A 20,048-nucleotide genomic window follows, 5' to 3' on the forward strand; every position below is an offset into this window, starting at 1 on the left:
CTCCTATTAGAATCCCTCCTACTTAATCTACACTTCATCGTATTCAGATTTTTTTATTTTGGTTTGGTAATTTGATATTTTATATAAGAAGTCAGGGGCCCGATTCTGCTAATTTTACTTATGCGATATACGATTACTTTTGCAAACGTCTGTTTTCTGTTATCTGTACAAGAAACCCATCATTCATTCAATTCTATTCAACGCTAGTGTCTATGGTTGTTTAACATTATTTGCTGTTCATTCGCTGGTTTTCGAGTGACTATGCTTTTGCTTTCATCGGTCTCGGTCTTTACAAACGCACTTCAAAGGGCTTTATGCTATGGTCGATTAATTGGAGGTGTTGTATTATTTTATTTTGTTCAGTGAAATATCTATCCGCAGTATTATAACTAAACGTGAATATAGAATGGTGCCTGTCGAACGTTTTCAGTCTTGAATGAGCTTTTTGTGATAAATAAAACAAGTTATGGCTAGTGTTCTAAACAGTGTCAGGACGAAGTAATGTTAATTTACTCCCCATGTCACCGGGTTCCACCTATGTACCTGGCACTCGAAGGTGCGTTGTAATTTGCATGATGTTTATAAAATATTTATCTATGTTCTTATGTTAAAATTTGGTAGCATGTCTGTCAAAATGCGATTACATAGGGCCTTTGTTTCATTCAACACTCGCTAACATAAATAACTTGCGTTTAGGGCAATGAAGGGCTCTCCTTGTACACGAATACGTTCTCCTTCATGCTCGTTGATTGATATGCTGGCCTGCTCATAGCTTTGAGCTACTTATACATTTAGAACTCTAAACTTCGTTGATTTTGTTGTGTCGCGATTACTTTTTTTTAACGTAAATGTTGGATTCACTTGGGCCTTTGTTTTATTAATTAAAGCGAACGTATGTTTAAGCGTTCAGATCATTGTTTATTTTAATAAATAATATAAAGAACCAGTAAAACACTTGACACTTAATTTATAGATTTAAATATTGAATTGCATAAAATAGAAGTAAATTCGCCGAAGATTTTAATTAATTTATTAATGCATAATGGCATTTTTTTATACATCAGTAATTTGTATTTGTTTCACTTCATTTCTAATTATAAATTAAATTTCATTAAATAAAATAATTTTACATGTTATTCTTACATTTGTGGTGTAAGCAGCATAATACTTTAAAAAATTGAAAACTTTTTATATGGGCTTTAACCTGAATTAAATGATTTTTATTATTTATACTAACTATTAGAAAAGAAATGCTTTAAAAAATGTTAGGCTAATTAATGTCTCAATTTTTGCATGTTTATAATTATGTAGATAGATGGTAGCTAACAATCCAATTTATTTTTAAAAATATTGTAGCTCATTATTTATTTATATAATACATTTAATATATTTTATATATAATTTACTGTAGCTGTACATGACCTATGATAGTAACTGTATTTAGATGATAAATCAAGATGTTTGTTTTTGGTGATGATGTTGATATTGTCTTTGAATAAACAATGCTTCTTTATCCATGAAGGTGCAATCATGGTATGGCCAGCCATAATCTTTGGAAGTGCCTACAGCACAACTGCATAATGGCAAGATTGCTATCATTCACTCAACCAGCTTCTATTTTTTTTTCGTCACTCAGAATATGATTATAAATTAACCCCTTATGCTATCTTATTTATATCTTGTTGAGTTATCAAGCTACAACCAGCCAAATTTTATTAGCATAATCTTAGTAGTTTAATTCTTTTTAAAACTTACTTTTTTCACTAGTGTCTGAGGGGAAGGAAATTCAAATAACAAACATTTAAATAGCCATAGTAATGGTTTATTACACATATTAAGCAGAAAAACATAATCATTAAGGCTTTTGTCCATAAACGTGACTTGGCTATTTATATTGTAGTGTAGCACTCTGTTGTAACTTAACTGTTAAACTTTTTTCCAATGTCTGAGCCATTTTAACATCAGCATTAATTAAAACTGTTGATTAAAAACCTCTACAGTCCCCAAATTAGTACTTAAGTGGTTTGGGTTCCTCCTTGGTTCATCCACAAATTATTGCCAAGGTGATCCACAGTTAAAATATTTAGGTTTTTTAAATAAGAAGTAAAGCGTTTTAAAATCTGCTAAAAACAACCCAGAAGTTTTCCTCAATACAAGCTCATCATCATCCTTCAAGCCTTTTTACTTACAAAGTTAGGGTTGGCTTCCAATCTAACTGTATGTAGCTGGGTACCAGTTTTTTACAAGGAGCGACTGCCCCTGACCTCCTCAACCCAGTTACCAACCCAATACCCCTTGATTAGACTGGTGTCAAACTTGCTAACTTATGACTACCCGTAATGACTGTGAAGGATGTTCAATGACAGCCGGGACATACAGTTTAACGTGCCATCCGAAACACAGTCATTAGTGTCTAAGATATACTTAGAAAGTACATACAAACTTAGAAAAGTTGCATTGGTACTTGCATGACCTGAAATCGAAAGATTTCGCGAAAAGTGCTTATTTAACAGGATCTATTCAAACACATTCATGCACCCTTATCAATAATTTAACACAGAAAGAAAAAAAAGGTGGTATGGGTACAAGGAATGGTGTTTTACTAGAACAAAGAAGACTTCTAGATTTCGATCATTGTTAAGCTGCTCAGCTTTTTAAATTGATCTTGTAAGCTTATTTACTTTATGATTGAATCTTGGAAGCTTGTATATTATTCTTATTATTGCTGTTATATCATTGCTATGCATAAGACTGGGTCCTGGGCACTCCCGGATCTTTGGGCAATGATCTGGCGTAAACCAGAATAGAAGTAATTCAATTAAATCTTGTGGACAACTTTGCTGTAATCTATCATGCATAAAAGCATGACATGATTTAAAATGGTGATTTTTACTTTAGTTATCTCTCTGAGGGCACGGCAGTGCCCTCGCCAAGACTCGAGCAAAGCGGGCACGGCCGTACCATCTTTTCTCGAAGCGTTTCGCGGCTATTTCACCCCCCTGTATCTTCCATGTGGACAAAGCTAGGAGTTTAGGTTTTCGATGACCAAGAGTATGTATTAGAACAAGCTCAGTCTCAAAATTACAAGACATTTGAATAAATAGTTTACGAGTTATGAGCGATCAAAGTTACACCATTTTGTCACTCACTGACCGATCATCAAAAATCTAAGGTACTTCTAGCAAACTTAGAACGTTCAAATTTGGCACCAAGATAGTTTATTAGCTACATATAAAGGGAAAATTATAAAAACCTTAAAACTTAATAAAAAATAGGAAACAAATTTATATTTGCGGTTTTTCAAGATCTGACGTGTACGTGTGTATGAATCTTGACTGCATTGATAACTTTGTTATTTATTGTTGTTACTATTTGTTTTATTGTTACATTGTGTGGTACAACGAACAAAACTATTGATATAGTCCCAAATATTAATTTATTATTACAAATAAAGTTGAACAGGACTTGGCTTCTATGCGATCTCAAAACTTTACGGTGGAAGAATTGCGTAGAGGCTTGGCTTTTTTTTACATTTAATGTTTTTGGTGGGATTTTAGTTATTCTCTATCTAAGCTATTCAAGCGTATGAAATTATGGCCCAAACATAGAATCAAGATGTTACAAAAGCTAGGAGGTTCTGTTGGATTAGACAACATTTCGTTAAAGTTTATTCTAGCATGCAAAGGAGTTATAGCTATATTGTACGGAATAACTCGTTTTTATCCTTAATCATCTAATTCTTTTATTAAATACACCTACTACATTCATTACAGTACACAAACTGGCTACGTCAGTCGTCAATATTCAAATAAACTCAAGCGCTAAAGGCTTTAGTTCAGTAGACCCGACTTTGCCCCGTCCTAATCTGTCCATATAGCAGCTCTGTTTCATATAACATTAGCCGTTTTCCCGCGGTTTCACCCGCGTCTCATGGGAACCACTGCCCGTACCGCGATAAAATATAGCCTATGTTACTCGGAAAAATGTAGCTGTCCAACAGTGAAAGAATTTTTCAAATCGGTTTAGTAGTTTCGGGAGATTTACTTTTTTTTTCCAACAAACAAACAAAAAACGTTGCGTCTTATTATATTAGTATAGATTATATAGAACCAAATATTGCACTAAAGTAGGCTACTAATATCTCGTACTTATCTGTGGATCTTAAACTGATCCGATTTTAATAGCTGCGTCGAGATACCATGCTGTATATGCGCTGTTTGCATAAGTGATCTCATGACAGTTTTTTTCTAAGTAAATAGTGACTGGCACTGGAACTATCAGATGTGTAATGTTATAGGCAACGTTTAGGATAAACGCATCCTCATGGCTTTTTGCTATGAAAGTAAACTGCACAGAACTGAAATGGATTTTATTGTACATTTTGTAAGATCCGTGGTATTTCGTTCTCAATTAGCTGCGAAGTTACAAACGCATGCATCTACTTACAATACTTACATAGAACATGTCTGTCCAAAGGTTCAGAACCTCATGTTTAATGAAGGTGCCTAACAAAATATTCGTCCGTATCGCTATTCACTATCAATGGCAAATAAGCCTGCCCATGAACATTAATTGTTAAGAGTAGCGTCGCGACTTAATAAAGTTATGACGGATGCTTTATTGTAAACTGTCGGCTGTGGGTAAGCTTAGGCTGAATACTTAAAGAAGCCCATGCATTCAATTCCCTCCCAAATAGTACATCTAGACTAGACCGTTGCGTTAACAAGTAAATAATTATGTTTTAATCTATGTCTATGCTAATATTATAAAGCTGAAGAGCTTGTTGCTTCTTGAACGCCCTAAGCACGTGTACTACTGATTCGATTCGACTGATGAAAAATTATTTCACTGTTAGATAGCCTATTTATCGAGGAAGGCAATAGGCTACTTTTTATCCGGGTCCGTGGAGAAGTTCCCACGGGACGCGGGTGAAACCGCTGGCTAACCGCTAAAATAGATTGAAGTAACGCAAAGATCCTCATATCCGAACACATGCCGTATTTAGGGTTCCGTACCCAATGGGTAAAACGTACGCCCGTCTGTCACTAGGCTGTCTCTCATGAACCATGATAGTTAAGAGAGTTGAACTTTTGCACAGATGATCTATTTCTGTTGCCGCTATAACAACAAATACTGAAAACTAGAATAAAATAAATATTTGGGGGGCTCCCCCAAACCAAACGTGATTTTTTTGCTCGATACCGATAACGACAACAGATAGCTTGCTTGAAATATTCACAGAATATAGAATGTATTATAATTATGGAAAGGACAATGCTATTCTTTGTATGGAAGTTGGGCTCAAGAGTTGCCCACAGTAACTGCATAGTGTATTATGTTCCATAGGCTTATAATAGGTCCCAGACCGAAATATTTCGAAATCTATCCCAGGAGTGCTGAGAAAAACTGGTTTGACTCTTATTCAATACTACGAAAAATATGCTTACGAACTCTTAACTATTCCACTTTTATTACCTTAATTGAAATGCATTATAATATTAATCGACAAATACGAGGTATTGAACGAGATTTTTTTTTACCGACTTCAAAAAATGGAGGAGTTTCTCAGTTCGTTTGTATTCTTTTTACGTAAGTACGTGCATAACTCCGTCGTTTACCAACCGATTTAAACAATCATTTTATTGTTTAAAAGGATTTACTTTCCAAATAGTTCGAGGGTCCAGGGTCTGGTGATAGAAACCTTAAAACATTATGGAACTCTCGGAAATTGTAAGCACATATCGAATAAAAACTTGTCAATCGGGTATATGTCTCCGACACCACAAAACTGTGGAGGTTAAGACCTGACCTGACGATGGAGACGACAGTGAGACGAGGGAACTCCTCAACGGTATCTATTTACTACCTCGTGTTTGAGCTTATTTTATTCGTCTTGATAAGATTTTTCCATTGCCATTAAGGATATTAATTGCATGACGCTACTCGAACTTAGGACTGATTGTGGTAGATAGAGACTGAAAAGCAAGAGAAACAACAATTACCTTTAAACGTCTATTTCTGTTTTTTTTTTTTATCCTGTTAACAGTGAAACCACTATCTATCTGATATATATATCTCTATCTATCAAGAAAAGAGGTTGTTAGGTTTGTGGCTGCTTAAAATGGCTTGCTAACAATGGCTGGCTAACATTAGAACTGGTTTTTCTCGGGACCTCTGGGACCGATTTCAAAAATATTTGGATTCCGTCTTAAGAGTGAAGTAAAAAACCTATTTTAATCATTCCCACTACTGGGCAAATGGCTTGGGCTTCATAAACTGACTGTTCAAGTTGGACATTAGAACCGGGTTTTCTCGGGACCTCTGGGACCGATTTCAAAAATATTTGGATTCCGTCTTAAGAGTGAAGTAAAGAACCTATTCTAACCATTCCCACTACTGAGCAAATGGCTTAGGCTTTATAAAGTGACTGTTCAAGTTTAACATTTGAACCGGTTTTTCTCGGGACCTCTGGGACCGATTTCAAAAATATTTGGATTCCGTCTTAAGAGTGAAGTAAAGAACCTATTCTAACCATTCCCACTACTGGGCAAATGGCTTGGGCTTTATAAAGTGACTGTTCAAGTTTAACATTTGAACCGGTTTTTCTCGGGACCTCTGGGACCGATTTCAAAAATATTTGGATTCCGTCTTAAGAGTGAAGTAAAGAACCTATTCTAACCATTCCCACTACTGGGCAAATGGCTTGGACTTTATAAAGTGACTGATCAAGTTTAACATTTGAACCGGTTTTTCTCGGGACCTCTGGGACCGATTTCAAAAATATTTGGATTTCGTGTTAACAGTGCAGTAAAGAACGAATTTCCACCACTTTCACTACTGGGCAAATGGCTCAGGCTTTGTTAAGTGACTATCTATGGAGACCATTTGAACCGGTTTTTCTCGGGACCTCTGGGACCGATTTCAAAAATATTTGGATTTTGTGTTCAGAGTGCACTATGGAACCAGCTGAAACTACTCCCACTGCTGGGCAAACTTTGAGCCCACACCCTGGCATTGTCCTTTCATAAAAAATAGCACGGAACCCTTCGTGCGCGAGTCCGTCTCTCACTTGGCCGGTTTTTCATATTTTAGCTGCGGCATTATGGCTCATTCTTTTTTCTAAAGCGTGGTGTAGAGTGCTGATTATCTGGCCAGTAGCACGTGACTTTTGTTACTAATTACTTTTTTCTTTGAACATGTCGTGTGTTCAACTGGCTTAAAACGTGAACAAGTGTTAAAGCTTTTTAAAGGGACGGTATTATTGATCGCAATAACTTATGAGCTTGGATGCCAAGTACATACACTATTTTTATACTGAAGTAATGATATAATAACATGTGATCGATATTTTAAAATGAAGTATAACATTATTATTTAATTCGTTACAATTAGTTTGCTGGTATGTAATAATATTTTTATAGATATTAATTACCTCATCTATGACTTGCACGCAGATGGCCAAAGTATGTCTCAAGTTTTTTTTGTATCTTCCTAACAGTTGTAGTTTTATTAATATTGTTTTTAAATTGCAATCATATTTGGCCATGGACATAATCTATCCAATCTTTATTTTACTTTTTGATATTTACTTGACTTTTGGTTGTTGTAAAATAATTTATAAACAAAAGGTTAAAAACGCTAAACCCTATAAAAAGCAAAAAATAACTTTTAACACTTCGTAAGTACCAACTAAAGCATGTCAGACTAAACTAAATTTTGTCGTGTCGGAGGACCGCTCTAATTATCTAATTAAGATTCGTGTTTTTTTATATACGAATGTTGTAATTAGGTAGGTACCTATCATTTGATTTATGTAAGTATTTTTGAAGGTAAAAAGCGGTCTCCCGACACGTCAAAATTTAGTTTAGTCTGACATGCTTTAGTTGGAACTTACGAAGTGTTAAAAGTTATTTTTTGCTTTTTATAGGGTTTAGCGTTTTTAACCTTTTGTCATAATAATTGCGTACTTTTTTTGGGTCGGGGTTTTTTTTTAATTTATAATTTAATTTTATTTCATGCTTTTTGAAGGAGCTACTTAATTTTTACTTCATTTAATTTATTTTATTTTAAGATGGGGTAGCTATATGTCATCTCGGCCAAAGGAAGCTGTTTAACAATCCTCATGACAAACTGGCTCTGGGAGAATTGCACAGATAGAGAAACAATAAAGATTAACCTTTGGTGATCCAGGGTTATATACCATTCCAGGGTTTCATCCGCCACATCCCATTTCCAGCATCAGGTTCTCGTCAATTAGAAACATGAAGAGAACCAGTCAAGACAAATTCAACGAGCCCAAACTCGATGGGTTTACTAAAAAGCAGTTCAGGGTTACGTCTCCTATCTTCGTGTCCTAACAGCAGACCAGCTTAGTGGTTCCAGAAGACATTAGTATTTCAAATTTCAGATCCCACATATGCTTGCAAGTAAACTGAGCGTGTAACATTCCTATCACACCAAACAAACAAGCTGATGACCTTGAAGACCTGAACCGATTTCCACCAAACATAGCTAAGAACACTCCCGAATGACATTCCTTTCAAACAAAAACCGCATTACAATCGGATCATCCGTTTGGGAGCTACGATGCCACATACACACACACACACACACACAGACACGTCAAACTTATAACACCCCGTCGTTTTTGCGTCGGGGGTTAAAAATAGAATAGAATAGACATTTGGCTAATTAGAATATCACTTTTTCACGTCAAAAATTACAAATGGACAGTGCCCCTAAAAATCCTCCCGTTTTCACCAAGAACTAAAATCATCACCATCACTAGAAAAAAAAAATACATTGATAACTTGAATACTAGAAAGAAATCATTCTATTATGGAAGATGAACATAGTGTAGGTACACTTAATACTTGCCGAATCGATAGGAAGTTTTTACAAGAAGACAATACAGTTCAAGATTTCGAACCTGAAATACTCTTGGCCTGGTCCCGTGATTTCAGTTAGAAACTGAAATTCCTAATGTTTCGAGAAAAAAAATATCTACACAAAAATTCAATACGTTTTTTATCCACTTCTTCTGAAATAATCATTAACATTATAAAAGCTACGTATACAATTTCGAAGGTACCAACTTAGTTTTATTAGGTACTACTCACGTTTTCCGTCATTATAAAATTTTATTTATAACGACAAAAATAGTACACAAGCACCTAAATGGGTATAATCCGATCTAGTTCTCTCTAACGACCCGAAATATTGATGTTGTAAATGTTAAAAAGATTGGCATGTGGGTGGAGGATTTTCCTACGCTGTAAGAAGCACTTAATTGGTTGCGAAAATGCTCTTCCAATTATCATAATATCTGTAGGATATAAATACCAACAAAAAAGGGATTGAAGAGTACCTATTCATAATAAAATGAATTGGAGAAACCAGTAATTTATCAATTTGCCATTCAGATAATAAATACATATATTAATTTGACGCGTTCTGTCAGGTTATTTATAATATTTCTACTGAATGCAATTGATTTTATATGTTTACATAACTTCTAAAAAAGTTTCAACGAATAATATCCTATAAGATTAGAAAACCTCGCAGTTACAAAATTTAATTAGGAGTGGTCCCCCAACGCAATGAATTTACATACTTAGGTACTTTCAGATTGAGTATTATTAATTACTTTTTAAAAGGTTTGAGTTTTATGTCGGGGGTTTTAGACATAATAGTTTTTCAATTCATAATTAACTGTAACTGTAATGTTTTTTGTCATGCAAATACAGATTTTACGTCCGCTCTGTTCAAAGTGCTACGTTACAAACCGCTAACTAGTTGGACGTTGAGTGACGCTTGTTCAATCACCGTTCGGTTCGGCCTAGCTAGAGATTCAGTTATAGTCATTCAATAAAGGTGCAAGTCGTTCATTCGATCAGCAGCTTTAACTTCAACCAGATGACTGCGACGAACACGTACAAAACCTAGAGAATTCATTTTTGTAATTTGAATATATTGAAAAAAAAAAATAGCCAGCGTGCTACAACGTGGACTTGAGTAAGTTCACCGACAACGATAACACTGTTATCAAAAACAGACAGTTAAACGATATCACTTGTTTACACATGTAGCGGGAATTTTCGCATTAACCACCCCCTAAAACCATTCAAAGTACCGACTGCTTGAATGAAAGAACGAATGAAACATTACCCAAAAATGAAGTCAAAATCAAGATATGAGCTAGGTATCATATTTATCAATCCTGAAAGAGATTTTTCATAAAATTTCCTACTTTTAGGTGACTTTTATTCATTAGAGCGTCGGTCGCCAATGCCTTGCAGCGTATAAATAAAAGCATGAATAGAGCGTGGTAGTGATGGGCACTAGCTACACGAATCTGACTATATTTTTTGGAATGGTACCTATCAGTCTGTTTATGAAAAATAGAGCCAAAGTTTTGGTCGTTGTGTTGTCCCTTTTCAATAACCAGAAGGCAAAAATGTTCGCTGCGTACATTTTGTGGTCAAAGCTCGGTGGAAAACTCATTTAGGTACAGCAAAACCGAATTTCTGGTAGTTTTAGGGTTCAGAAGTAAAATGATAAAAAAGCACCGGACCCTGCGCCCGCTTCTGTTACAACACCAGATTTTAGGAACTTCAGTTAAAAGCTATTGACTTGATATGGAAATCGTTCGAGTGATTGCAAATGAATAATCTTGAACAATATGCGAGTGGTGGCACTGTCTCAACATACTTAAATATTTGACTACGTTTATATTTAATATATATAGATAATTCGAATCTATTATTCTTAGTAAAATTGTATGGATCCCTCGTGATCTTCAAAGTGTTCAAAGCTTTAATTATTAAGTGAGCATCTGGCATTAGTAATTAGTATCTTTTATTTTTCGCTTCAAAGTGCAGAACCTTGGATGAGCGAGTCCGACTAGCACTTGGTTGGTTTTATTTCTACAAAAAATATCATCCCTCGCTGAATCGTCAAAGCAAACCAAAACCTTTTTTATCAAAACCTCATTAGTATGACTGTGGTATATTACTTGCTTCTACGTAGCAAAACTGTAGTGCTTTTATTTTAGCTTTTTCTGATTAATCCTGGTACTCGTCAACGGGTCCCCTAAAATATCAAAATTTGAAAGCCAGTCGTTTTCAATATCCATACGTAAAAGAGGAAACATTTTTTGTTAGTTTGTTTGTAGTTTTTATGTACCCAGTCTCCGAAATATTGGACCGACCGAAAATTCTTTCGATGTTGGAAAGTTACAATATACCTGAGTAAAATATATACTGTATTGTATCCCAGTACGGGAAGAAGTTCCTCAGGGACGGGTTTAAGTTAATACTGTTTGTATGCATAAATGAGGTCTTTGAACGATACAGCTGTCTGCTTAGGCTAAGCTTCCAGTCACAACTAATCGCTCGAACGACGGTTAATTTTCGCATCTGATCAATATCATCTTTAATGAACAGATTATCTAGTCTAGATAATCAGTTAGTTTAGATTCTAGTCTCACTAAGACAAAGTATCATAAGGTGACGGGCCTGCCTTGGAACATCCTGCGGGCCAATACCTGTCGGGGATGCGGAAGAACGCTTCGGCGATACCCGTGCCTTCGACCATAGGTACATAAAAGCAGCACCAGGCGAATCTTGAGCCAGTAAATCTGGTTTACCTCTCCACGGACCATACCAGGGGAGGATAGTCCATGAGGTCTTTCCCCCTGAAAGTGCCCTTTTTTGCAAAAGAGTGTATTTAAAGAAATATGATATACTTTCTAATTACAGTAAAACATAAGAGGCCGGAATAAGTTAAATGACAAAAATATCTTATTACGTAATAAAATACCGTTGAATGAGATAGGCACCTGAGGGACCTTCCAGGTACATTCGAGACAAGTTTAATATCAATAATAGCCGAGCTGAGGAAACTTGAAAAATAAAAGCTTTTTCTGTTTTTTGCCACGTTTCTTAGTTACTGAAAGAAACAAAGACGTTGTAAAAGTACTTACTGCAAAACAACAAAACAAGAATCATGAAAAAAATAAGTGCTAAAATAGGAAAACTATATACAAAATGCAATAAAAGATTTTTGAAATTTTATTTCACCAGCTTACGATATGTAAAATTAAAAATTCCAGACCATATGTATGGCCTCCCTATGAAAGCAATTTATTCCAGAAATAAATACTTAAACATAATTGGCAATCTGTAGGTAGTACACCTACTTAATTTCAAATCCATACTTCTTTCGCTATAGGACGATTTTAATGGCAGTTCTCATGTTTGCCCGCCACGCGCACTTCTTTTAGTAATTAAAAATAGACTGGCAAGAGATAAAATTATTTTATTAGATAATATCGTGTCTTCGTCAGTCAACAAGTAAGTTATCGTTATTATTGTTTACTAGGACATACACCCATGATTAGTTATATATTCATAAAAGTATTAGGGATGTAGATGTGGAGGTAAAACCTAGCTTGTATTGAATTGAAATGGTAGAAGTCCGAAAAAATCGTAACTTTATAATAAATTCTTACGTTTACCAACTCATGTCGGCAAATCTTAGGTTTTACTAGAAAATCTTAGGATTTACCATAGTTCGGGTTTTTACAGTAACATATACATATCGTATCATAAAGTGACATAAATAAAACCAAAAACATATTTTTGATAGCACAAAGAAGTCCCATTTCGTCCCCACTTGTTGTTTTACGCAGCGAATGTGTCACAGTATAAACAAGACCTGCGCTTTACGGTAGAAATGCACTAGGCAAGAAATATCAGCAATCTAGCATCCCGTACTGTCCTGTAGGCAACTTTGATTGGCTAGCACAGTCGGGCTCCGACCGTCGGATTGGCTACTGGGCCCAGCTGCACTTTACCGTACCTGTCTAAGATAAATGGTACGTCGAGGCTTACTGTTGTTTCATTAATTTATTTAAAAGTGTTGAATGTAAATATTTCATTACGTCATAATTATTAGATTTTATGTTCTTTTTTGTGCTTGATTGATGTATTGCTTTTTATATTGCCTTACATTAGGAGTTGTGTTTGTATTGGTCATTAGTCATTATTGACATTGTTTAGATAATAGTATAATTGTTTATTGATATCACTTGTTTGTGACTACCTCGGTACTTACTCGAATAGCGAACAATAGTGTTGCTCCTTACTTTCGCTGAGAAAAGTCTGCCTTAAGTTTTGTTTTCGACTAATTATGTTTTAATTAATGTAGATAGTGGTTTATTTTATCAATTCATATTTATACGAGTATGAATGCGTAGAAACTACATTCTATTTAAGTTTATGCAAAGTATTAAACTGCTTAACTTGCGTGTTTTCTTCATAGCTGGTAGTGAACCTAATTTACATAAGTCCTGAAGGTTGATGTAGTTTTTATTTTCAATGTTTATTATTTGTCTTTTTATAAGTAATTACTATTTACGTACTTTAAAGCTTTGTTTTTATTTAATTCTTACCTAGTTATATATTTGTTGCAATTCTAAGATATTTTATAAATTATAACTTTACACTACGTTTACATTCTACTAAAGTTTACTTCTTTTCTTAATTTGATTTTAATCACAAACATTTGATCTTAATTGGTTAAGCTTAGTTTCGTTTGACTGGAAAGCGTTTAAGACGGTTGGAAAATAGGGAAAATATTTTTTTAAATCTGTTGGTTTGCAAATAAATTTCCTTTTCAATACAAAAGTCGGGAAATCCATCAGACGTCGAAGAAGATACAAACCCAAGTATGTACAAGCGATGCTCTGCCGTCGTTTATCTCCTTACATTTTGGAATCATTTCCTTTGGCGCTGCCGGCGCCGCCCGCCGCGTCCCATCTCTCTCGGGCGTACCCCTATTCGGTCTACGTTCCAACGACACTCCACCTAAGTATTTATCGATATTTATTATAACGTAAATATATTTTATACATGCAGATGCGACTATCATGTTTTGATGGCTACTTCAAAATCTGCATTGCCCCTAGCGCCACTGCAAACCTTGACATGACGCTACATCTAAATGACATTCACTATTGTTATACAGCCCCAGACATTCTTTTGTTTTACAGTTGAAGGGTTCCACAGACAAGTGTCTAACATGTAAGAATTGAAGCTTCGTCTGAAAATAAAATGTTCGTAGAGACAGAAAGCTTCAAGATTTTCCTCGTTATCTGTAATTTTATAGGGACAGCTGTGTTCACTTCGATGCATTAACTTTTTCAAAAGCAAACTTGGCAATCACAACTTTGATAGTTTTATTTACCTTGTTAAATTGGGCCTGCTCGCTTTGACGTCCAAAGCATATCGAGTCGTTATATTTTGTATAAGTGATCTTATTTGCATTTGACAACTAGGCGCCTCCGTATGTGAGCGTTTTTTGTTTGCTTTGATTTGAAGTGCAGGAATAACGCGGGACTGTGTTGTTTGATGAAGTGTTTGTTTGTTGTAGAATTGAGGTGTCGGTAGAATGGTGAGGTGAGAGAGGCGCGATGGTGCTGTGTGTGGTAGCTGCGCTGCTGGTCGCTGGAGCCTCGCCGCTGCACGCTCTCGACATATGTGAGTACGCTCTGCAATGTCTTTCTGTTTACTCATGTTTACAATATCGCTACCAATCATCGCTGTTGTATCAGGATCAGATGACTATGTTTTATAAAACATTAATTAAAGTAAACATAAGAGAAACAGAAATTCAGCGCACTGTTATAGCTTGCGATTTTGCATTCTAAGTTGTATAATGAGTGATTATATAAAAATTCAAATATCATTAACAAGTCATAAGTCAGTTCACGGAATATTAATAACGAGTTTAACAAATGTGCGTAATTATAGTGTAACATAAAAACATTAAACACACCGCACCTACTGACATGATAATTTATGTCATCCACCGGCACACTAATATATTTTATGCAGGACTTCTGCCGTGAGGGTAGGTATACGTACATTAGAACATGGTGACGTCAACCTTTTCACTTTCCTTGACCGAAATTGACGTGCAGAGTTATACAAAAAAACATTAATATCGCCATCATTATACACCATACATATTAGCAGTGTACATAAAACATATTGCATGATTAATTTAAACTGTACAGAAACAAGAATATGTGCTCGAAGGCTATGTATGTCACAGCCACGCTATGAATCTATCGGAATTTTAAGGGGGGTTATTATAAATTATGATATTGCAAATATTTTAAGCTTCTCATAAAGCCTATTTATTACTTATGGCTGAGATATTTTAGCAAGTACAGAATAGGTTGCGCTTCTCGCTCCTGAGATGTTTTCTTACATTACAGGCACGTAAGTTATTTGAATCCACATTTGATAAAGCTCTTGAAGCGAAATACACTTTGACCCGTTATACCTCAACATACACTAACCTGGAAGCAAAATGCCTTCCTGTAAGTAGATATACCTACGTATATTTAGTCAACGTGCCTTTAGGGAGATCCGTCTATTGAGAACCTAGATCGACAGATTTGATGGTTCTGATACAAAGGCGCCTTGTGTCAAAGGACAGGCAATCTCAAAGATAGCCCACAGCGCATTCAACGCTACCTGAAATAATATACATATGTATTTAGTGTACAATAGTATCGCCTTAATTACGAGATACGTCTCAGTTTGTTGATGTTCTGTTTTCAGTAGTAAGTAATAGTTTAATTAATATTACTCACAGAAATTTTGTTTGTGAGTCCGTTAGATAATTTCGAAATAGCATCCTCCATATTCAGCATTACTTACTTAAGTAATTAATTTCATATTCAGAGTCTTAATTTTCAAGTACGTTTCAGTTGGAGTTTTTGTAGGGAATTAGTTGGTCTTGGAAAATGTTGACGATTGTGTTTTGGTTATTTTTAGAAGAATCAAACCTCTGTTGAACATTCAGAATAAATAAATCGCTTCGAATTAACAGGATATTGGGAACGAAGAAACTTCACTCAAACATCGTGCAACGGTATACCTACCTTAACTATAACGTAAATATCGATTTCACAGTTACAAGTAGAGTCGGACATATTTTGCTTCATAAAGAAAAATAAGTCGACGCACACTAAAATGATGCCAAAATATAGTACTTAACAGAACTGATGTGCAAAACACATGTTAAGCTCATAAACCATTAGATATATTTAATTATTATTACGTAGCTTTTCGAGTAAGCGTTGATAAATGCGCATTAATTTTTAAATGATCAACAGACTGTTTTTTGAACAAAAAGAACAAAAAGCTGCTTATTGTTAGTGGTGTAAATTCTAAGTAAAACATCAAAAAAGTATAAATTTAATAAAACAATATTCAAGTAAATTAGCATTCATTCGAAGTCAAGTCTTCTGAAAATCAACTCAGTTTGACCTGCTAAGTGGATTTCTTGTTATCGATACCCAAAGCCGTTTAGCAAACAATGACAATAAAATCTCCAATTGGAAATCGGGCGACGGAAAAATGGTTCCAATTTATCATTAGCACTCCGCACCGCTATTATTTCTTTATACTTATATCATGAAAAAAGATATCGACGTAGCTAAGTAGATACTGGTAATTTGAGTAAATACGTTACTGCGTAGGCATCTAATTAGGCGAAATACGGGAAAATTATTTGGGAGTATTCTAACAAAAGTTTTCACTTAGTCGACACCCAACGGGAAATTTCAGCTACTTTATAATGTTTCTTTTGGTCACGTTTGCTCTATAACAACCATAAAAAGTTTGTAGGTTGAAGGTAAATATAATTGGCATTTTGCTGTGCTTTTTTTCTGCAGCGACATTTTTAACAATGCCTTTAACTGCATCTTTACTATTGATTGAATGGAACTGTGCTTATCCACCGACCTATCTGAAATCGATTGACAGCGGTGCTTTTATTCTTTTATGTCCTTTTCAAAAGAACGGAAGGACGATTGACATTTACTACTGAAGATAGGCCCATCATTGTCGAACAGATATTGTACGTTTAAGTCATGTAAACGCTTTATAAAAATAGTAAAAAAAAAACTACGTTAGTGACAAAATTTGATCGGCCTTATAGTAAGCCCTGGGTGTCCAATGTCTTTTATCTGTGCTAACAACAGTTTTAATAACAGCCCATTCTGTCCACGGAACATGATGGTCATATCACACAAGTATAAAAAGTTATAGTGGCAAGTCTCCCGTCGATGTCTGTGCATGGTCCGCCTTAATATTTAATTAGAAAGTTCTCTGCTCCCAGAGCAACGGGGACGCCGTGCCTCGGTGAACTTGTACGAAGAATTATAAATTCCACCAGTCGCTTTTAGCGTTGTTATATTTCAAAATTTCAATTGAACTAAAACTTATACATATACGGTAACGTTGCCGTTGATTAAAACACTAATTATATTATGGAGTTATTCAAAAACACTAACATCGCAGACAGGTCCAGCGAGTTCTAGTTAGTTTACGACGAGGAACTTTCATCATTGTGAAAGATTCCTTTCAATGGAAGTGAACCGGAGTAGACGTTTCACTAGCGCTTTTAATATTTCATATTTTCCCCGGAGTTTTCAGGTTCCGTAGTCAAAACAGGAATCTTATTAAAATACCATTCACATAGAGCTGCACAATTTTGCGATGTTTTTTTCTGATCGAATGAGCATAATCTCAACTTATGAAAGTTCAAGAGAGTACTTCATGGTCATGACTGCTAGTCAGCTTATTAAACGTTATTTCTTATGAATGTAAACGGTTTATAAGCTTAACAGTAGTAAGTATATTTGGATCTGAAAATGGGTCTTGTGTATTTCGTTTGACGCGTCATGCATTACATGCTGCATTACAAATAAGCTTCTGAAAAGAAATACGAACGCAATTATTTTAACAGTAGTGTAAAAGTTCTAATATATTCCTTCGCTCACAGTTGAAATACTCCACGACGATTGAATATTTCCACGTATTGGACGTCGATACATCGCAATTATGGAATTATCCCCTATTGCTTTCTGTATTAAATAATTATCCCATAATAAGTTGCGTAATTATACGAGTATACTTATCGTACATGTGTCTACATCGTTTATGCAATTACTATCAAATAACGAATTCTATTCACGCGATACCCTGAATTCTTAATACTTACAAGTAAAAGTCGTATTCGTTTGGTTTGTACTTCAGTTGGAACGTTTTTGGAATAGGAACCTACTTAAAGTACTTCGAATAATTGTTTGTTTTTTCGTCTCAAAAATACAATACAGTTCCGCAGCTTAATTTTTTATTCTCTTCAAAGAAACTGCGCGTCTGTTCAATGTCGATAGGTTTAAAAAACCATTTTGCGTCAGATAATGCAACTATTATGTCCTGGTACTTAAAGCTACTTACTGCTACTTTTCTAAAAGCGAAATATATATTTTTTATCAAAGAACATAAGAAGCGCATAGACTTTACCTTTACTTGGTGTTCTGGCCAGAAAGTTTTTGAGTGCTCACTGTGGGCACTGCAAATTGATTTTTTAAAACTTTATTGCGTAAATACTGCATCACAGTTATTATTTATGTACCTGCAAAAATGGTCTGATATGAATTGGCTTTTAATTGAACTGGTCTGGAGCTCCAATAAGTAGTCAAGTAAGTTTAATGAGGTAGTGGGGTTCATCTACAATAGTATTAAAATTACACTCAACTTCACTGTCTAAATTCAACAATTTATTGTATCAGCGTGAACACGCACGTATGTATGTGCAGGAAAGCTGTCAAGTTTATCCTAGGGCTATAACAACTTGTTGCCAAGCATACAATTCCGGTGACATTCACTATTTGCGGCGAATGTTCAAGTTGGCGGGCTAACGCGTTGGTAATCAGTCCACGTACAAACGACTGGTGTCTACGACAATAGCGAATAACGTCATGCCCTGTGATTTTAAAGAATCAAAACGGAAGCCGCAGCGGCATCTCAGGACGTAACTATACCAACAGGGAATACTATGATCTCATACGTAATAAGCTTTTTATTATTACGCTGCAAAGGCTCTCTCATAGAACCGATTTCAAACTGTGACTTCAAGTTAACAGGCAAGAAAGTAAGATTAAACATTTTATTAAAGTAAGTCTCTATTAGTATCGCAGTTTATTTCACTTGCCTTGAATATGAAATGAAAAGCATACGTAATAGGAAAAGTTTACTAAGCGTCTTGTGAAAGTACCATTTATTTCCGTCGTATGGAGCTTTAAGCTCACCGAATTATTGGTTGGTTTTAATAAACAAGCTTAATGTATCCGATTACAAGGCGAAAGGCATTGGACTGGTTTATTTTACACATTGCGGTGCGGTAATAAACTTCTAGTGTGTTGATTAATTGAAAGGCGAACACTATATAATACGTACATTTAAAAGTTGTTTTTAATGTTGAGAAGAATAATCTAAACCTACTAATATTATAAATGCGAAAGTAACTGTCCGTCTGTCTGTTACGCTTTCACGTCTAAACCACTGATTTTGATAAAATTTGGATCAAAGATAGAGTTGACCTTGAGCAAGAACATAGGATAGTTTTTATCCCGGACTTGAAGAATTCTCTTGGAAACGCGATATAACCGAACTCTACACGGACGAAGCCGCAGGCGGAAGCTAGTTAAAACATAAATAAGTTGGTGACAAGCTCGTGTTAAAAGCTTTAGGTACGTGAAAATATAGGCGGTGACTATGTCTCGCTTATTATAATTAAAACATCAAAGAGTACTTAGTGTCCACGCAGGCACCGCCCGTACTCGCCCTGCGGCACCCTTTACTCGTAACCCTTGACTAAACCATGCATTACATACATAACACATCGTACATCCAGTTGTTTTGTTTAATTATTCGTCTGGTATCGATTACAAGAAACGCAACTGGCAACCCTTTAAAATGGTCCTGGTCTTAAACAACCGGGAGCACATTTTAAAGCTTTATTATTTAATGTGGCTCTGGTCTGCTTCTATCGACCTGCCATCAATGGGTGTGTAATTATTGCTTGTTGTACATTTATATACGTACGCTGGCGTCGCTCGTCGGCAGCGTGTTGAATAGTTTGGAAAGTCATTACCTTACCGGACCGTTATCGCTGTCAGCTAT

General features: G+C 35.4%; 1 protein-coding gene across 2 annotated transcripts in view; it reads left to right on the forward strand.

Annotated features, from left to right (window-relative positions):
• Positions 1-281: 281 nt before the first annotated feature.
• LOC124645052 (discoidin domain-containing receptor tyrosine kinase B-like) overlaps positions 282-20,048 on the forward strand; it is a 43,964-nt gene continuing 24,197 nt past the window's right edge. For both annotated transcript variants that reach the window (XM_047184787.1, XM_047184788.1), the window contains exons 1-2: positions 282-556; positions 14,434-14,540. In XM_047184787.1, the coding sequence (XP_047040743.1) occupies positions 14,474-14,540 (67 nt within the window). In that variant the 5' untranslated portion in view covers positions 282-556; positions 14,434-14,473. The remainder of the gene's footprint in view (positions 557-14,433; positions 14,541-20,048) is intronic.

Source organism: Helicoverpa zea, chromosome 31 (assembly GCF_022581195.2).
Source record: "Helicoverpa zea isolate HzStark_Cry1AcR chromosome 31, ilHelZeax1.1, whole genome shotgun sequence".
NCBI classification, from domain to species: Eukaryota; Metazoa; Arthropoda; class Insecta; order Lepidoptera; family Noctuidae; genus Helicoverpa; species Helicoverpa zea.